Genomic DNA, 18,140 nt, shown 5'->3' on the forward strand with positions numbered 1-18,140 from the left:
TTGGATACAACATGGCCGTAACAACGATAATAGATGGCAACAAAACTCAACATCAAATTTCAAGGCCATTCAAATAGTGCAAGATGGCTTCATTTGGATGAAACATGGCCGTAACAACGATAATAGATGGCAACAAAACTCAACATCAAATTTCAAGGCCATTCAAATAGTGCAAGATGGTTTCATTTGGATGAAACATGGCCGTAACAACGATAATAGATGGCAACAAAATTCAACATCAAATTTCAAGGCCATTCAAATAGTGCAAGATGGCTTTATTTGGATGAAACATGGCCGTAACAACGATAATAGATGGCAACAAAATTCAACATCAAATTTCAAGGCCATTCAAATAGTGCAAGATGGCTTCATTTGGATGAAACATGGCCGTAACAACGATAATAGATGGCAACAAAATTCAACATCAAATTTCAAGGACATTCAAATAGTGCAAGATGGCTTCATTTGGATGAAACATGGCCGTAACAACGATAATAGATGGCAAAAAAACTCAAAATCAAATTTCAAGGCCATTCAAATAGTGCAAGATGGTTTCATTTGGATGAAACATGGCCGTAACAACGATAATAGATGGCAACAAAATTCAACATTCAATTTCAAGGCCATTCCGATAGTGCAAGATGGCTTCATTTGGATGAAACATGGCCGAAACAACGATAATAGATGGCAACAAAACTCAACATCAAATTTCAAGGCCATTCAAATAGTGCAAGATGGCTTCATTTGGATGAAACATGGCCGTAACAACGATAATAGATGGCAACAAAACTCAACATCAAATTTCAAGGCCATTCAAATAGTGCAAGATGGCTTTATTTGGATGAAACATGGCCGTAACAACGGTAATAGATGGCAACAAAATTCAACATCAAATTTCAAGGCCATTCAAATAGTGCAAGATGGCTTCATTTGGATGAAACATGGCCGTAACAACGATAATAGATGGCAACACAATTCAACATCAAATTTCAAGGCCATTGAATTAGTGCAAGATGGCTTCATTTGGATGAAACATGGCCGTAACAACGATAATAGATGGCAACACAATTCAACATCAAATTTCAAGGCCATTCAAATAGTGCAATGACTTCATTTGGATATAACATGGCCGTAACAACGATAATAGATGGCAAAAAAACTAAACATCAAATTTCAAGGCCATTCAAATAGTGCAAGATGGCTTCATTTGGATGAAACATGGCCGTAACAACGATAATAGATGGTAAAAAAACTAAACATCAAATTTCAAGGCCATTCAAATAGTGCAAGATGGCTTCATTTGGATGAAACATGGCCGTAACAACGATAATAGATGGCAACAAATTTCAACATCAAATTTCAAGGCCATTCAAATAGTGCAAGATGGCTTCATTCGGATGAAACACGGCCGTAACAACGATAATAGATGGCAACAAAATTCAACATCAAATTTCAAGGCCATTGAATTAGTGCAAGATGGCTTCATTTGGATGAAACACGGCCGTAACAACGATAATAGATGGCAACAAAATTCAACATCAAATTTCAAGGCCATTGAAATAGTGCAGGATGGCTTCATTTGGATGAAACATGGCCGTAACAACGATAATAGCTGGCAACAAAATTCAACATCAAATTTCAAGGCCATTCAAATATTGCAATATGGCTTCATTTGGATGAAACATGGCCGTAACAACGATAATAGATGGCAACAAAATTCAACATCAAATTTCAAGGCCATTCAAATAGTGCAAGATGGCTTCATTTGGATGAAACACGGCCGTAACAACGATAATAGATGGCAACAAAACTCAACATCAAATTTCAAGGCCATTGAATTAGAGCAAGATGCCTTTATTTGGATGAAACATGGCCGTAACAACGATAATAGATGGCAACAAAATTCAACATCAAATTTCAAGGCCAATGAATTAGAGCAAGATGGCTTCATTTGGATGAAACATGGCCGTAACAACGATAATAGATGGCAAAAAAACTCAACATCAAATTTCAAGGCCATTCAAATAGTGCAAGATGGCTTCATTTGGATGAAACATGGCCGTAACAACGATAATAGATGGCAAAAAAACTCAACATCAAATTTTAAGTCCACTCAAATAGTGCAAGATGGCTTTATTTGGATGAAACATGGCCGTAACAACGATAATAGATGGCAACAAAATTCGACATCAAATTTCAAGGCCATTCAAATAGTGCAAGATGGCTTCATTTGGATGAAACATGGCCGTAACAACGATAATAGATGGCAAAAAAACTCAACATCAAATTTTAAGTCCATTCAAATAGTGCAAGATGGCTTTATTTGGATGAAACATGGCCGTAACAACGATAATAGATGGCAACAAAATTCGACATCAAATTTCAAGGCCATTCAAATAGTGCAAGATGGCTTCATTTGGATGAAACATGGCCGTAACAACGATAATAGATGGCAAAAAAACTCAAAATCAAATTTCAAGGCCATTCAAATAGTGCAAGATGGTTTCATTGGGATGAAACATGGCCGTAACAACGATAATAGATGGCAACAAAACTCAACATCAAATTTCAAGGCCATTGAAATAGTGCAGGATGGCTTCATTTGGATGAAACATGGCCGTAACAACGATAATAGATGGCAACAAAACTCAACATCAAATTTCAAGGCCATTGAAATAGTGCAGGATGGCTTCATTTGGATGAAACATGGCCGTAACAACGATAATAGCTGGCAACAAAATTCAACATCAAATTTCAAGGCCATTCAAATATTGCAATATGGCTTCATTTGGATGAAACATGGCCGTAACAACGATAATAGATGGCAACAAAATTCAACATCAAATTTCAAGGCCATTCAAATAGTGCAAGATGGCTTCATTTGGATGAAACACGGCCGTAACAACGATAATAGATGGCAACAAAACTCAACATCAAATTTCAAGGCCATTGAATTAGAGCAAGATGCCTTTATTTGGATGAAACATGGCCGTAACAACGATAATAGATGGCAACAAAATTCAACATCAAATTTCAAGGCCAATGAATTAGAGCAAGATGGCTTCATTTGGATGAAACATGGCCGTAACAACGATAATAGATGGCAAAAAAACTCAACATCAAATTTCAAGGCTATTCAAATAGTGCAAGATGGCTTCATTTGGATGAAACATGGCCGTAACAACGATAATAGATGGCAAAAAAACTCAACATCAAATTTTAAGTCCATTCAAATAGTGCAAGATGGCTTTATTTGGATGAAACATGGCCGTAACAACGATAATAGATGGCAACAAAATTCGACATCAAATTTCAAGGCCATTCAAATGGTACAAGATGGCTTCATTTGGATGAAACATGGCCGTAACAACGATAATAGATGGCAAAAAAACTCAACATCAAATTTTAAGTCCAATCAAATAGTGCAAGATGGCTTTATTTGGATGAAACATGGCCGTAACAACGATAATAGATGGCAACAAAATTCGACATCAAATTTCAAGGCCATTCAAATAGTGCAAGATGGCTTCATTTGGATGAAACATGGCCGTAACAACGATAATAGATGGCAAAAAAACTCAAAATCAAATTTCAAGGCCATTCAAATAGTGCAAGATGGTTTCATTGGGATGAAACATGGCCGTAACAACGATAATAGATGGCAACAAAATTCAACATTCAATTTCAAGGCCATTCCGATAGTGCAAGATGGCTTCATTTGGATGAAACATGGCCGAAACAACGATAATAGATGGCAACAAAATTCAACATCAAATTTCAAGGCCAATGAATTAGAGCAAGATGGCTTCATTTGGATGAAACATGGCCGTAACAACGATAATAGATGGCAAAAAAACTCAACATCAAATTTCAAGGCCATTCAAATAGTGCAAGATGGCTTCATTTGGATGAAACATGGCCGTAACAACGATAATAGATGGCAAAAAAACTCAACATCAAATTTTAAGTCCATTCAAATAGTGCAAGATGGCTTTATTTGGATGAAACATGGCCGTAACAACGATAATAGATGGCAACAAAATTCGACATCAAATTTCAAGGCCATTCAAATAGTGCAAGATGGCTTCATTTGGATGAAACATGGCCGTAACAACGATAATAGATGGCAAAAAAACTCAACATCAAATTTTAAGTCCATTCAAATAGTGCAAGATGGCTTTATTTGGATGAAACATGGCCGTAACAACGATAATAGATGGCAACAAAATTCGACATCAAATTTCAAGGCCATTCAAATAGTGCAAGATGGCTTCATTTGGATGAAACATGGCCGTAACAACGATAATAGATGGCAAAAAAACTCAAAATCAAATTTCAAGGCCATTCAAATAGTGCAAGATGGTTTCATTGGGATGAAACATGGCCGTAACAACGATAATAGATGGCAAAAAAACTCAACATCAAATTTTAAGTCCATTCAAATAGTGCAAGATGGCTTTATTTGGATGAAACATGGCCGTAACAACGATAATAGATGGCAACAAAATTCGACATCAAATTTCAAGGCCATTCAAATAGTGCAAGATGGCTTCATTTGGATGAAACATGGCCGTAACAACGATAATAGATGGCAAAAAAACTCAACATCAAATTTCAAGGCCATTCAAATAGTGCAAGATGGCTTTATTTGGATGAAACATGGCCGTAACAACGGTAATAGATGGCAACAAAATTCAACATCAAATTTCAAGGCCATTGAATTAGTGCAAGATGGCTTCATTTGGATGAAACATGGCCGTAACAACGATAATAGATGGCAACAAAATTCAACATAAAATTTCAAGGCATTGAAATAGTACAAGATGGCTTTATTTGGATGAAACATGGCCGGAACAACGATAATAGATGGTAACAAAATTCAACATCAAATTTCAAGGCCATTCAAATAGTGCAAGATGGCTTCATTTGGATGAAACATGGCCGTAACAACGATAATGGCCATGCGTGCCACGATAAGGATGTGTGTAAGCTCCGATACAAACTGACTGCTGGAGCGAAGTGCGCGCCCGACCGCACCACGCGATGACACAAATAAGGGAAGAAACAAAGAAAAAACAACCAAAGCAACCTTCGCCGGTACTGTGCGCACAGGTAGACGAAGGCAGAGCGCGAGAGCGAGAGAGGTGTAGTGTTTTTTCTCTGTCTCTGGCTCTGTGTAGTGGTGGACTGTACGCGAAAAACATTGGTGCCGCTTCAATGACATACGGCGCACGCACACTACCGGACCACGGCTTATTGCGACGAGTTTTGTGGTGCGCAGCGCGTAGGCGCACAGGTAATACGCAGGGCCGAATACACACAGAGCGATGCGACAGCTACCAATACGCAGGGCGCTGCTGCCGTGTCCTTTTTTTCTTCTTGCAGTCGTCGCTGTTTCTTTGCACACGCAGCCATACGCAGCGATTATTTGAACACAGACGCAAACAAACAGTGGCTCGTTTGGTCCGTCCATATCGCGCCGTCGTTGCGCAAAGTGCGTATGCGTGACCAAGTGCGTTGTGTTGGTGTTGGTCGGGGAAGACCGCGCAAACTGCGTTTTCCTTTTACGGGGTATGCTGCTTCTCTTCTCTACGCTTGCTGGGACAGGGTTTGTTGTAAAAGTAATTGCATTTTTAGCACACAGAAATTCAAGCACGCGCAACAGAGCCGTGCCATGCGTTTCCAGTTTACTCGCACGAGACGAGCTAAGCTAACCCCGCGCCAAGCACGCACTCAGCTTATTTAATTTTCGTGCACTTTCCATCAACCTGTTGCACTGTCCCAAAACCGTCCACCATCTCCACCCCCATCGACTTTTATACACACACACACACACACACACATACACACACACACATACACTGACTTCAAAACCACTTGCGAAACGTTTTAGGTGGAGGGACGCACACACGGCTGGGTTAAACCGCTCATTTCACTTCCTTCACGCCAGGGTCACATACACGCACGCACGCACACACCCAACGCAAACGAACCGACGTGTCACGTCGGGTGACTGGGAGCGTTACAATGCGGGAGGGGAGGGGGGGGAATACCACATTCGCAACGATACCCACCCACAACCCTTCTCACAACTCACTCCGTACACGTATACGACCATACGGGCGACCATACTTTGCCTGTCCCTGCCCCACACTCTCCCCGCACAACCGTAGATTCGGTAATTTCTGGTTGCCACCTACGCGATCGATCGATTTCTTTTTCTACTTCGACGATACCTTCGTATTGCGTGTACGGGGAAGTGCGTACCTTCGCTCAGTGGTTCGAGGCTCGTCGTTTGACAGATGGAAAACACAGTGAAGGACCAAGGTGGATTTAAAAATATCAGGTGGTGGACTCTAGTGCATTTTGAAAATTCGTCACTTGACGTAAGGTCCCCAGGATTTAAACTTTGTTTACATTAATTAAATTTGTTCAAATAATTTATCTACCCCATTTTTTCGAATAAATATTCTTTAAAAATATATTTTGGACTATGTGAGTATTTCTTATTCAACATTGAAACATACATTACAGGGTTTCACACTTTATCTCAAGACCGCGGGACCCCTTCCCGAATCTGTCTTAGCCAAAGCCAAGATTGCGGTATGATGCTTGAAATCGTTGATGATACCTGAAAACGTTGATGATACCTGAATTCATCGGATGCAATGCTGAATCTGCGGCACATTTCTCGAAACACACTGGTCCGCGCCGAGGACATGCGGTCTAATATTATTTTACACGGATAACCTTTGTGTACATCAGTCTATTAGAAACACTCAATTATCCTTTAGTTTTTTTTTACCAAAAAAAGACAATTTAATAAAATGAGTGAATGCATATTTGTTTGATTAAAATATTTACAAGTGTTAAGAAAGTAGTTTGAACTGTTTAAATAATCTTTTTTGGTAAAAACACGAAAAAATAATTAACTGTTTTCAGTACACTGATGTACACAAAGGTTATCCGTGTAAAAAAAAAATATTCGACCGCATGTCCTCGGCGCGGACCAGTGTGTTTCGAGAAATGTGCCGCGGATTCAGCATTGCATCCGATGAATTCAGGTATCATCAACGATTTCAAGCATCATACCGCAGTCTTGACTTTGGCTAAGACAGATTCGGGAAGGGGTCCCGCGGTCTTGAGATAAAGTGTGAAACCCTGTAAAGTGTGTTATTTTGTGTTATTCTGTGAATTTATTCTAGAATTCTTTGTGTTTTTGACATTTTTGATGATAAAAATTAAGAAATCATTATTTTTTTTCAATTTTTACCTTAATTCCTCATTATCTACGAGCCGCATGGACAATTTACTTGAGATTAGAACTCATGCTAGCATGATTTTAAATTTCGTGCATAAACAAATCATCAAATCTTTTGTTAATATATTACGTTTTTTCGATGAAATCAATAGACACACTAAAATGCACATAATAACAAAGAAATCTGTTATATTTGCTAAGCTTTGTGTGCGGAAACCAATGGTCAACGGTTCTAAAATGACGTAAAGTCCCTCAACTATGGCGACCACCCCAAAGGCCCTAATCCACCACCTGATATTTTTAACCGTAGAGTTGGCAACCAGATTTACACACGTAAGTTGGCAACCGGCATACCCGGGTATTCCACACGTTTTGATACAAAAAATTAACGATTTTCATAGGTAAACAATGCTTTTATATTTTAATGCTGTAAGCAAGTAATGCCGACCATATATTGTCTTCTATTTCATTTATTCATATAGTTTATTCATTTTATTATAAAAATAACGGTCAAATTGAAATTTGGAATCGCTTGAATTTGACTCGAAAATAAGCACAATACGGAAAGAGGAAGAAGAGAAACGTCATTTTCCATACAAAATGTATGGAATACCCGGGTATGCTGGTTGCCAACTTATGTGGTAAAGTTAAAAAAAAAATCAAAATAAAATACTTATAGGCTGTTTAAAATTACAACTTATGCACCAAAAAATCAGAAATTAAAAGTTGGGAGGCTACGGAAATTTTCAGGTCAATAAAAGCAATGAATCAAAAGTTATTGCAGTTTAAAGTTAAAAAAAATACCCGGGTATCCGGTTGCCAACTTAAAGGTTAATCCACCTTGGAGGTGCACTGTCAGACACAAACAAACAAACAAGACAAACATGTCAAATCCCATACATTTTTCATGTTCGATGTCGTGTTCGATTGGTGCTAGAGCGCCGGGTAAGCGGTGGCCACATGAAGCAACGATATAGCACACAAACAAAAAGAGAAAATAAACAATCAAAATTCACATGAAAGAGATCAAACAAAGGGAATACGGAGCAAAACAGCCTATTTATGAAAAAATAAATTATTTTTTTCTGTCTGTGAATTCTCCCCACTGTCAAACAGTGTGGCCAGATTATTTTGGCGGTTTTTGGTAGGCGCATAAAAAATTTTATCGGTAGTTTTCGGTAGGTTAAAACTCGAAACTTAACTGAGTTAAAAGTCGAAGTCAAGGCGAAGTCGTCGCGCGCGACGTTGTCACTGTATGTCTATTTGGACGGTAAGGCGGCCACCGTCGTAAAACCGTCGCAAAACGTCAAAACCGACGTCAGAAGTACTTAAAAACGACGTCGCCAGCGAGGGAAAATCGCAACGATTTGGAAGCGCTTGCGACGGTCTTTTTTGACGTTTTGCCACGGTTTTTGACCTTTCGAACGAGCTTTTGCCCTGCGGGCCAGAGTGGCCAGACTATGTTTTCAGATTTCGGCAGGAGCACTGTTCCCAAGAGCCACAAATCCACTAAACGACCTCTAAACGGCTTCTAAACGACTCAAGTTCTCTACCTAAACGGAATATAGAAAGACTTCGTTTAGCAGACGGCAAACGACTCATGCATTCTAAAAATAGCGAAAAAGCTGGTGGCGCTCTCTGTTGGTGGGATACCCCAACCAGTGGAGCTTCATCGCTTGGAGGAGAGCTTTCTCATTTCCTCTGTACTGTTGTATGGTTTCGCATTAAAGTTATGCATCGCTAGAACTAGAACGGCGATACGCTTGTTTAAATACTAAACTCCAACAGAAACCACCAGCACTGAAGCAAGTGAGATTTGAGTAATGGTCGTTGGTGTTGATACCCACGTATCTGACCACACGACCATTGATATAGATTTTTGCTCAGAAAGTTAGAGGGCTATATAGGTCATGATAAGATGAAACTTGTCGAAACACATTGCAAGAAAAGGATAGCAATATAATGATGAGTTGTAATACGCCATCTATTGATCAAACCAATGAAGCTGTGGAGCTTTCTTTTTTTTTCTATGGATATTCAATTTTCCAGTCGTTTAAGCTTAATCTGTGGCGCTTGGGTTGAGACTGCACTGACGCGACAATTTAAATTTGATCAATTATTTTAACGATAATTTTTTTAAAACTTTAACCACTGACAGCGAGATTCCATTTCAAATTTAAATGATTTTCTTTGACGAGCAATTCTCGGAATCCACACAACTGACATTTTCTACTTATTATGAACATTAAATTTTAACGGATAAAATTTTGAATACCCAACGCATGTTACATTTTTCAAGTACCAGCCCAGGTGACAACTGTTCTACAATTTTAGCTTAAACTCCTTGTGAACAGCTCGATTTAACCCATTGCCTCATATAAACGCTTGAAAACATGGATGTGTGAGTGAACAACGATGTGTTGAAGCGTTGATGTTTATGTCAGAACTTCGGTAGAAGCCGGACAAACAAGAAGCTTGCAGTTTCGTCCTCGGTGTTCAACAACCAAAACACTGAGTAAGAAGAAATACACGATCTATCCAGGAGTATCCGAATAGCGGAGAAACGCAGGGGAAATAACAAAACAACGTGAGAGAGTGTTTTATAATAAACTTTTTGTTTGATACGGATTGAAGATTACGCATGTTTTGTTTTGGGTCGGTAGCTTGTGCACAACGTGATGACAATTCTTAAAATGGCACCAAAAAAAGCGCTTCACTCTGACGTTTCAACTGTTATAATAAGCTTAAACTCTGGAATATCGCTTGCTCTTTAAGCCAGTTTTAAGCCTGCTCTTTAAGCTTCCAGCAACTCGAAAAACGCTAACAATCTGCTCGAAAATGTCACTTGGGAGGTTTCAAACGTGCATCAGCGCGATGAGTAACAAATGAGCATAGCATAGCAAAAGACTGAAAAAATACCACCACTATAGGTACGTTTACCCTATATGAATACTTGGTTCAGGAGGTGGATTTTCATTATTAATCGTATTATTTTTCAGTCCATGACAGTTTCCTGAATTCCCTACTAATGTTAGATGCAAATTACAGAAATTTGCCACTCTTTCCTCTAAGTCATTTAATGGCTTTTGGGCGAATGGCCCACCTCCAGTAGCATTAAGGGATTTTTTATTGTCCCGCAGCTTCCTTTTCACCGCACATTTATAATCAAACCAAACCTGAAATATAAAACAATAAATTGTAGTACAGTGGAGCGCCGTTTATCCGGGTTTCTGGGGACTTGACTTCGCCCGGATAAGCGAATAACACGGATAATGAGTCAAATGATATATTTTATCACCAATTCATGGTGATTTTTTGGAAATTTTTCTTATTTTGAATAAAAATAACCCAGTTTTTATTAACTTCATGTTTTTCAAAAGAGAATTTTTAAAATTTGCCATGAATTACAGTGTTTTTTGTTATGACAATGTGCTCTTATAACCGCTTTTTCAAATATCCTCCTCATAACCCAATGTCACTTTTGTATTGAACTATCATTTCTCAACAGCACGGATAAACGGAAAGCCGGATAAAAGGTACCCGGATAAACGGCGCTCCCTTGTATATTAATTTGCCAGGTGCATCCCATGCCTTGCCATACAACATGCCATCAACGGCATGTTGGCGACGATAAAAAAAAAAAAATAATGGCAGTAGTGCCCAATAAAAGCGTCTCGAGAGAGTGACAGAAAAGAGAACAATGGTATCACATATTAATACCAACATAAGCACGCGTATATATTACAATAAGAAATATAAAAACGTACCCGCTTCCAGGTCGCACTGGCGAGTTATTGGTTATTGGACTCCACTTTAGTCCAGAAGCTTTTTTGGTCTCCCTTAAATAGCCCTCGTGCTATTTCGGGTACCTCTTCTAGCAGCGTAACCAACTGCTGGTATTGTACTCTAGTAGTACGTGCTTCACCAGTTGTCCTATATAACATAAAAAAAATCGGTGTGTTATTCACATTATTTTCACTGCATAATATCATTTCGATTTTTTTTTTTGTACTTACATTTTGCGTAATTTGTTCCAGATATTGATAACAATGCACAATTTATCAACTCACTTTCCGTCACTTCGACCTAACGGCAAAACGTTTGATAAAAACCGGTCTTCTTTTGAGTCAGGTAATGCAAACGCCCGTCAAACTGCTTCGTTAAGTTTGGTATGTCAAACGAGAAGCAATTGAACTGTCAAACTCGCATCATAATACCAACACAGAGTTTTTGAGACTTTTCTCACGCAATCGAGTCAGATAATCGGCACTATAATTTAACTGGATAACAGGACTTCGCGAACTAATTTCGGAGGCTTTACTATGAAAGGTAAAGATATTTAAAACAAATTGAATTCTCCGATGCCCCTGCAATCCACGTGGCAGAAAAAGAGAGACAAATTTTAAACCAAGACCAAAGACGTTAATGAAGCTAATACCGGCACTGAGCAAACTTAGGTTCAGATTATGAAAATGGTCCAGAATCCATATTGGAACTGATACTGAGTCCATACCGCTTCTGAAACTGATTCCCAATCCTTAATAGTTCTAGCCATCGTACCGAACATAACTCGTATCGAACCTGGAATTTGTACCACCCCTATACAATTGCTGGAACTAATTCAGAAATCATTTCTACCCTGGTACTGATCCTCAAACCTCTCCTATAGTTGATCTTGAACCGATATGCCATGGAAATGAGTCTGAATCCGTACCGTTCCTGGAATGGGTCGAGATACTGCTCCCTTTTTTACTGTGGTTATAATATTGTACCTTAATGTACCTCTATCATGGAACAGATCCTTGATCTGTCCCAGTTTTCGATCCAATACAGTACCTACTCCGATCCAGTGACTGATTCCGCCACCATTACTGCTTAAATTACCTGTTTCCGTGTAATCATTCCCGGCAGCTGTTTTTTGAAACATAAATTAGACGTAGAAATTCACAGTAAAATTAAGCCATTGCAGCAATCTATAAATAACAAAACTATTGTGTGGAAAGATTTCTTCCGCCGATCAATTTTTCGCAACGGTCAATTTGTGTTTAAGAGCCGTGTTGCCAGCCATACCGCACAATGTTATGTATAAACCTTCGCCGCTCAAGGAACGGTCAGAACCTCGCCACATGCGATTTTGCCGCATGCGGCAAGAAATGAGTTTTCTCAATTTTCTAGCTTTTCAAGGTATAATTATGATATTTAGTTATTTCTTTATAATGATAATCATTATTGTATATGATTTTAGACATCTAAAATAAAATCGCATGCGGCGATGCGGCAATATCAAATGATTTTGATTTTGCCGCATCGCCGCATGCGGCAAATTCGCAAGTGCTGTAATTAACGTCAAATCCCATACAAAAGCTTGCGGCAAAATCGCATGCGGCGAAGTTCTGACCGTTCCCTCAAACCGATCATGCGCGTTAGGCGGCGCTCTAGCAGCAATCGAACACGACATCCGACACGAACAAACCCATATAATCATATTGAGGTAAACTGTCAGACACAAACAAACAAACAAGAAAAACGTCGAGTCGAACATGTCAGTTGATTCTGTCTGTGATGTTCGATACCCACCTGTGCTGTGAGTACCTTGGCTGTCAAACGCTTCACAGCTACAGTAGATAGAATTCAATTCGGGACATTTTTAAGTTTGTTTACGTAGTTTGTCTCTTTTTCTTCTTAAAATTGCGTGCAAAATATTTAAAATAGCTATCAATAATTATTGTTAAACTTTTCAATCAATTATAACATCAAATATAAAGGATTGAAACGTATTAAACTATTGTGTGTACATAATCCATGTGTATGCACTGTATGTGTTTTGGCATGGACGTTTGTTTACATTTTTCAATATTAAATTTGAATGATTTCTATGTTACTATAGATGTGAATCACTAGTAAATTATGAGTTGAATCTTCCCCCTGTAGGTGGATATTCATTTAAACTATGAAAATGCTTCATTTTCGAGACGAAAAGAAAGGCGTATTGCAGTGCATCATGACAGGTCTATAAGACATCGAACAGCTGACAGAGCACCTATCGAACAGAGTCGTGTTTGTTTGTCTCGTTCGATTGGTCCCAGAGCGCCGCCTTACCCGGCGCTCTAGCACCAATCGAACACGACATCGAACATGAAAAATGTATGGGATTTGACATGTTTGTCTTGTTTGTTTGTTTGTGTCTGACAGTGCACCTCCATATGATTATATGGGTTTGTTCGTGTCGGATGTCGTGTTCGATTGCTGCTAGAGCGCCGCCTTAGGCTGCGCTCTGGCACCACTCGAACACGACAACCGACTCGATCAAACCCATATACAGGCGGTCCCCGAGATACACGGTACCTCTTATACGCGGATTCGGAGATACGCGGTTTTCTAAATTTGACAATTCTTTGAGCAAATTGTACTGATTTGACACATCAATTTCAAATTGCCAAATAATTTCCGTTTTGATCGAATGTTAAAAACTATTTCAAAAGGTTTAAAACAGTTATATTCAGTCAGAATCATATCAAATAATTCATAAAGTGACTAAAATCGCCCCCTACTTGCAAAATTACACGAAAATTTGTTATATTTTAGCAGGAAACCACGAGATTCGACTTACGCGGAAATTCGAGATACGCGGTATTTTGCGGCCGTTTTCGGTCCCCATTAACCGTGTATCTCGGGGACCGCCTGTAATCATATGGAGGTGCACCAAGGTGGATTTAAAAATATCAGGTGGTGGACCAAAGTGGGTATAGGGACTAGGTGGGCTTATAGGTTTGGCGGGAAGGCCATATTGGACGAACGAATGACAGGAGGGGATTCGATTGTGATACGTAGTTTTTCACCCACACTACGACACATCATCCAAAATAGCCATTGGAGTTCACACGCATACATCAACAAATGATCGAATCCCCTCCTGTCATTTCGTTTTCATTTTTCTACAGTACGGCTGTCAATTTGTTCGGGATAAGCCCACCTGTATAATAAACCCACTTTGTGGTGGACTCTAGTGCATTTTGACAATTCGTCACTTGACGTAAGGTCCCCAGGATTCAAACTTTGTTTACATTAATTAAATTTGTTCATATAATTTATCTACCCCATTTTTTCGAATAAACATTCTTTAAAAATATATTTTGAACTTTGGGAGTTCTTATTTCTCAGGTCTCGTAGTACAGTCGTCAACTCGTACGACTTAACAACACGCCCGTCATGAGTTCAAGCCCCAAATAGACCGCGCCGCCATACGTAGGACTGACTATCCTGCTATGTGAGGAATCAATTAGTCGCTGAAAGCCAAGCCCACAAGTGGGTAGAGGCAGGCCCTTGACCGACATCGGTTGTTGAGCCAAAGAAGAAGAAGAGTTCTTATTTAACATTGAAACATACATTAAAGTGTGTTATTTTGTGTTATTCTGTGAATTTATTCTAGAATTCTTTGTGTTTTTGACATTTTTGATGATAAAAATTAAGAAATCATTTTTTTTTTCAATTTTTACCTTAATTCCTCATTATCTACGAGCCGCATGGACAATTTACTTGAGATTAGGACTCATGCTAGCATGATTTTAAATTTCGTGCATAAACAAATCATCAAATCTTTTGTTAATATATTACGTTTTTTCGATAAAATCAATAGACACACTAAAATGCACATAATAACAAAGAAATCTGTTATATTTGCTAAGCTTTGTGTGCGGAAACCAATGGTCAACGGTTCTAAAATGACGTAAAGTCCCTCAACTATGGCGACCCCCCCAAAGGCCCTAATCCACCACCTGATATTTTTAACCGTAGAGTTGGCAACCAGATTTACACACGTAAGTTGGCAACCGGCATACCCGGGTATTCCACACGTTTTGATACAAAAAATTAACGATTTTCATAGGTAAACAATGCTTTTATATTTTAATGCTGTAAGCAAGTAATGCCGACCATATATTGTCTTCTATTTCATTTATTCATATAGTTTATTCATTTTATTATAAAAATAACGGTCAAATTGAAATTTGGAATCGCTTGAATTTGACTCGAAAATAAGCACAATACGGAAAGAGGAAGAAGAGAAACGTCATTTTCCATACAAAATGTATGGAATACCCGGGTATGCTGGTTGCCAACTTATGTGGTAAAGTTAAAAAAAAATCAAAATAAAATACTTATAGGCTGTTTAAAATTACAACTTATGCACCAAAAAATCAGAAATTAAAAGTTGGGAGGCTACGGAAAATTTCAGGTCAATAAAAGCAATGAATCAAAAGTTATTGCAGTTTAAAGTTAAAAAAAATACCCGGGTATCCGGTTGCCAACTTAAAGGTTAATCCACCTTGGAGGTGCACTGTCAGACACAAACAAACAAACAAGACAAACATGTCAAATCCCATACATTTTTCATGTTCGATGTCGTGTTCGATTGGTGCTAGAGCGCCGGGTAAGCGGTGGCCACATGAAGCAACGATATAGCACACAAACAAAAAGAGAAAATAAACAATCAAAATTCACATGAAAGAGATCAAACAAAGGGAATACGGAGCAAAACAGCCTATTTATGAAAAAATAAATTATTTTTTTTCTGTCTGTGAATTCTCCCCACTGTCAAACAGTGTGGCCAGATTATTTTGGCGGTTTTTGGTAGGCGCATAAAAAATTTTATCGGTAGTTTTCGGTAGGTTAAAACTCGAAACATAACTGAGTTAAAAGTCGAAGTCAAGGCGAAGTCGTCGCGCGCGACGTTGTCACTGTATGTCTATTTGGACGGTAAGGCGGCCACCGTCGTAAAACCGTCGCAAAACGTCAAAACCGACGTCAGAAGTACTTAAAAACGACGTCGCCAGCGAGGGAAAATCGCAACGATTTGGAAGCGCTTGCGACGGTCATTTTTGACGTTTTGCCACGGTTTTTGACCTTTCGAGCGAGCTTTTGCCCTGCGGGCCAGAGTGGCCAGACTATGTTTTCAGATTTCGGCAGGAGCACTGTTGAGACTGCACTGACGCGACAATTTAAATTTGATCAATTATTTTAACGATAATTTTTTTAAAACTTTAACCACTGACAGCGAGATTCAATTTCAAATTTAAATGATTTTCTTTGACGAGCAATTCTCGGAATCCACACAACTGACATTTTCTACTTATTATGAACATTAAATTTTAACGGATAAAATTTTGAATACCCAACGCATGTTACATTTTTCAAGTACCAGCCCAGGTGACAACTGTTCTACAATTTTAGCTTAAACTCCTTGTGAACAGCTCGATTTAACCCATTGCCTCATATAAACGCTTGAAAACATGGATGTGTGAGTGAACAACGATGTGTTGAAGCGTTGATGTTTATGTCAGAACTTCGGTAGAAGCCGGACAAACAAGAAGCTTGCAGTTTCGTCCTCGGTGTTCAACAACCAAAACACTGAGTAAGAAGAAATACACGATCTATCCAGGAGTATCCGAATAGCGGAGAAACGCAGGGGAAATAACAAAACAACGTGAGAGAGTGTTTTATAATAAACTTTTTGTTTGATACGGATTGAAGATTACGCATGTTTTGTTTTGGGTCGGTAGCTTGTGCACAACGTGATGACAATTCTTAAAATGGCACCAAAAAAAGCGCTTCACTCTGACGTTTCAACTGTTATAATAAGCTTAAACTCTGGAATATCGCTTGCTCTTTAAGCCAGTTTTAAGCCTGCTCTTTAAGCTTCCAGCAACTCGAAAAACGCTAACAATCTGCTCGAAAATGTCACTTGGGAGGTTTCAAACGTGCATCAGCGCGATGAGTAACAAATGAGCATAGCATAGCAAAAGACTGAAAAAATACCACCACTATAGGTACGTTTACCCTATATGAATACTTGGTTCAGGAGGTGGATTTTCATTATTAATCGTATTATTTTTCAGTCCATGACAGTTTCCTGAATTCCCTACTAATGTTAGATGCAAATTACAGAAATTTGCCACTCTTTCCTCTAAGTCATTTAATGGCTTTTGGGCGAATGGCCCACCTCCAGTAGCATTAAGGGATTTTTTATTGTCCCGCAGCTTCCTTTTCACCGCACATTTATAATCAAACCAAACCTGAAATATAAAACAATAAATTGTAGTACAGTGGAGCGCCGTTTATCCGGGTTTCTGGGGACTTGACTTCGCCCGGATAAGCGAATAACACGGATAATGAGTCAAATGATATATTTTATCACCAATTCATGGTGATTTTTTGGAAATTTTTCTTATTTTGAATAAAAATAACCCAGTTTTTATTAACTTCATGTTTTTCAAAAGAGAATTTTTAAAATTTGCCATGAATTACAGTGTTTTTTGTTATGACAATGTGCTCTTATAACCGCTTTTTCAAATATCCTCCTCATAACCCAATGTCACTTTTGTATTGAACTATCATTTCTCAACAGCACGGATAAACGGAAAGCCGGATAAAAGGTACCCGGATAAACGGCGCTCCCTTGTATATTAATTTGCCAGGTGCATCCCATGCCTTGCCATACAACATGCCATCAACGGCATGTTGGCGACGATAAAAAAAAAAAAAATAATGGCAGTAGTGCCCAATAAAAGCGTCTCGAGAGAGTGACAGAAAAGAGAACAATGGTATCACATATTAATACCAACATAAGCACGCGTATATATTACAATAAGAAATATAAAAACGTACCCGCTTCCAGGTCGCACTGGCGAGTTATTGGTTATTGGACTCCACTTTAGTCCAGAAGCTTTTTTGGTCTCCCTTAAATAGCCCTCGTGCTATTTCGGGTACCTCTTCTAGCAGCGTAACCAACTGCTGGTATTGTACTCTAGTAGTACGTGCTTCACCAGTTGTCCTATATAACATAAAAAAAATCGGTGTGTTATTCACATTATTTTCACTGCAT

At 38.8% G+C, this 18,140-nt stretch overlaps 1 protein-coding gene across 1 annotated transcript; it reads right to left on the minus strand.

Moving 5' to 3' along the window:
• Positions 1-10,202: 10,202 nt before the first annotated feature.
• On the minus strand, positions 10,203-12,130 carry LOC133395022 (uncharacterized). The gene is made up of 4 exons (XM_061663260.1): positions 12,102-12,130; positions 11,074-11,194; positions 10,308-10,437; positions 10,203-10,213 (listed from the first exon to the last, which is right to left on the minus strand). Exons 1-4 carry the CDS (start codon positions 12,128-12,130, stop codon positions 10,203-10,205), a joined length of 291 nt encoding a protein of 96 aa, XP_061519244.1.
• Between the last annotated feature and the right edge of the window lie 6,010 nt (positions 12,131-18,140).

This window comes from Anopheles gambiae, unplaced genomic scaffold, assembly GCF_943734735.2.
Source record: "Anopheles gambiae unplaced genomic scaffold, idAnoGambNW_F1_1 scaffold_27, whole genome shotgun sequence".
Lineage (NCBI taxonomy): Eukaryota > Metazoa > Arthropoda > Insecta > Diptera > Culicidae > Anopheles > Anopheles gambiae.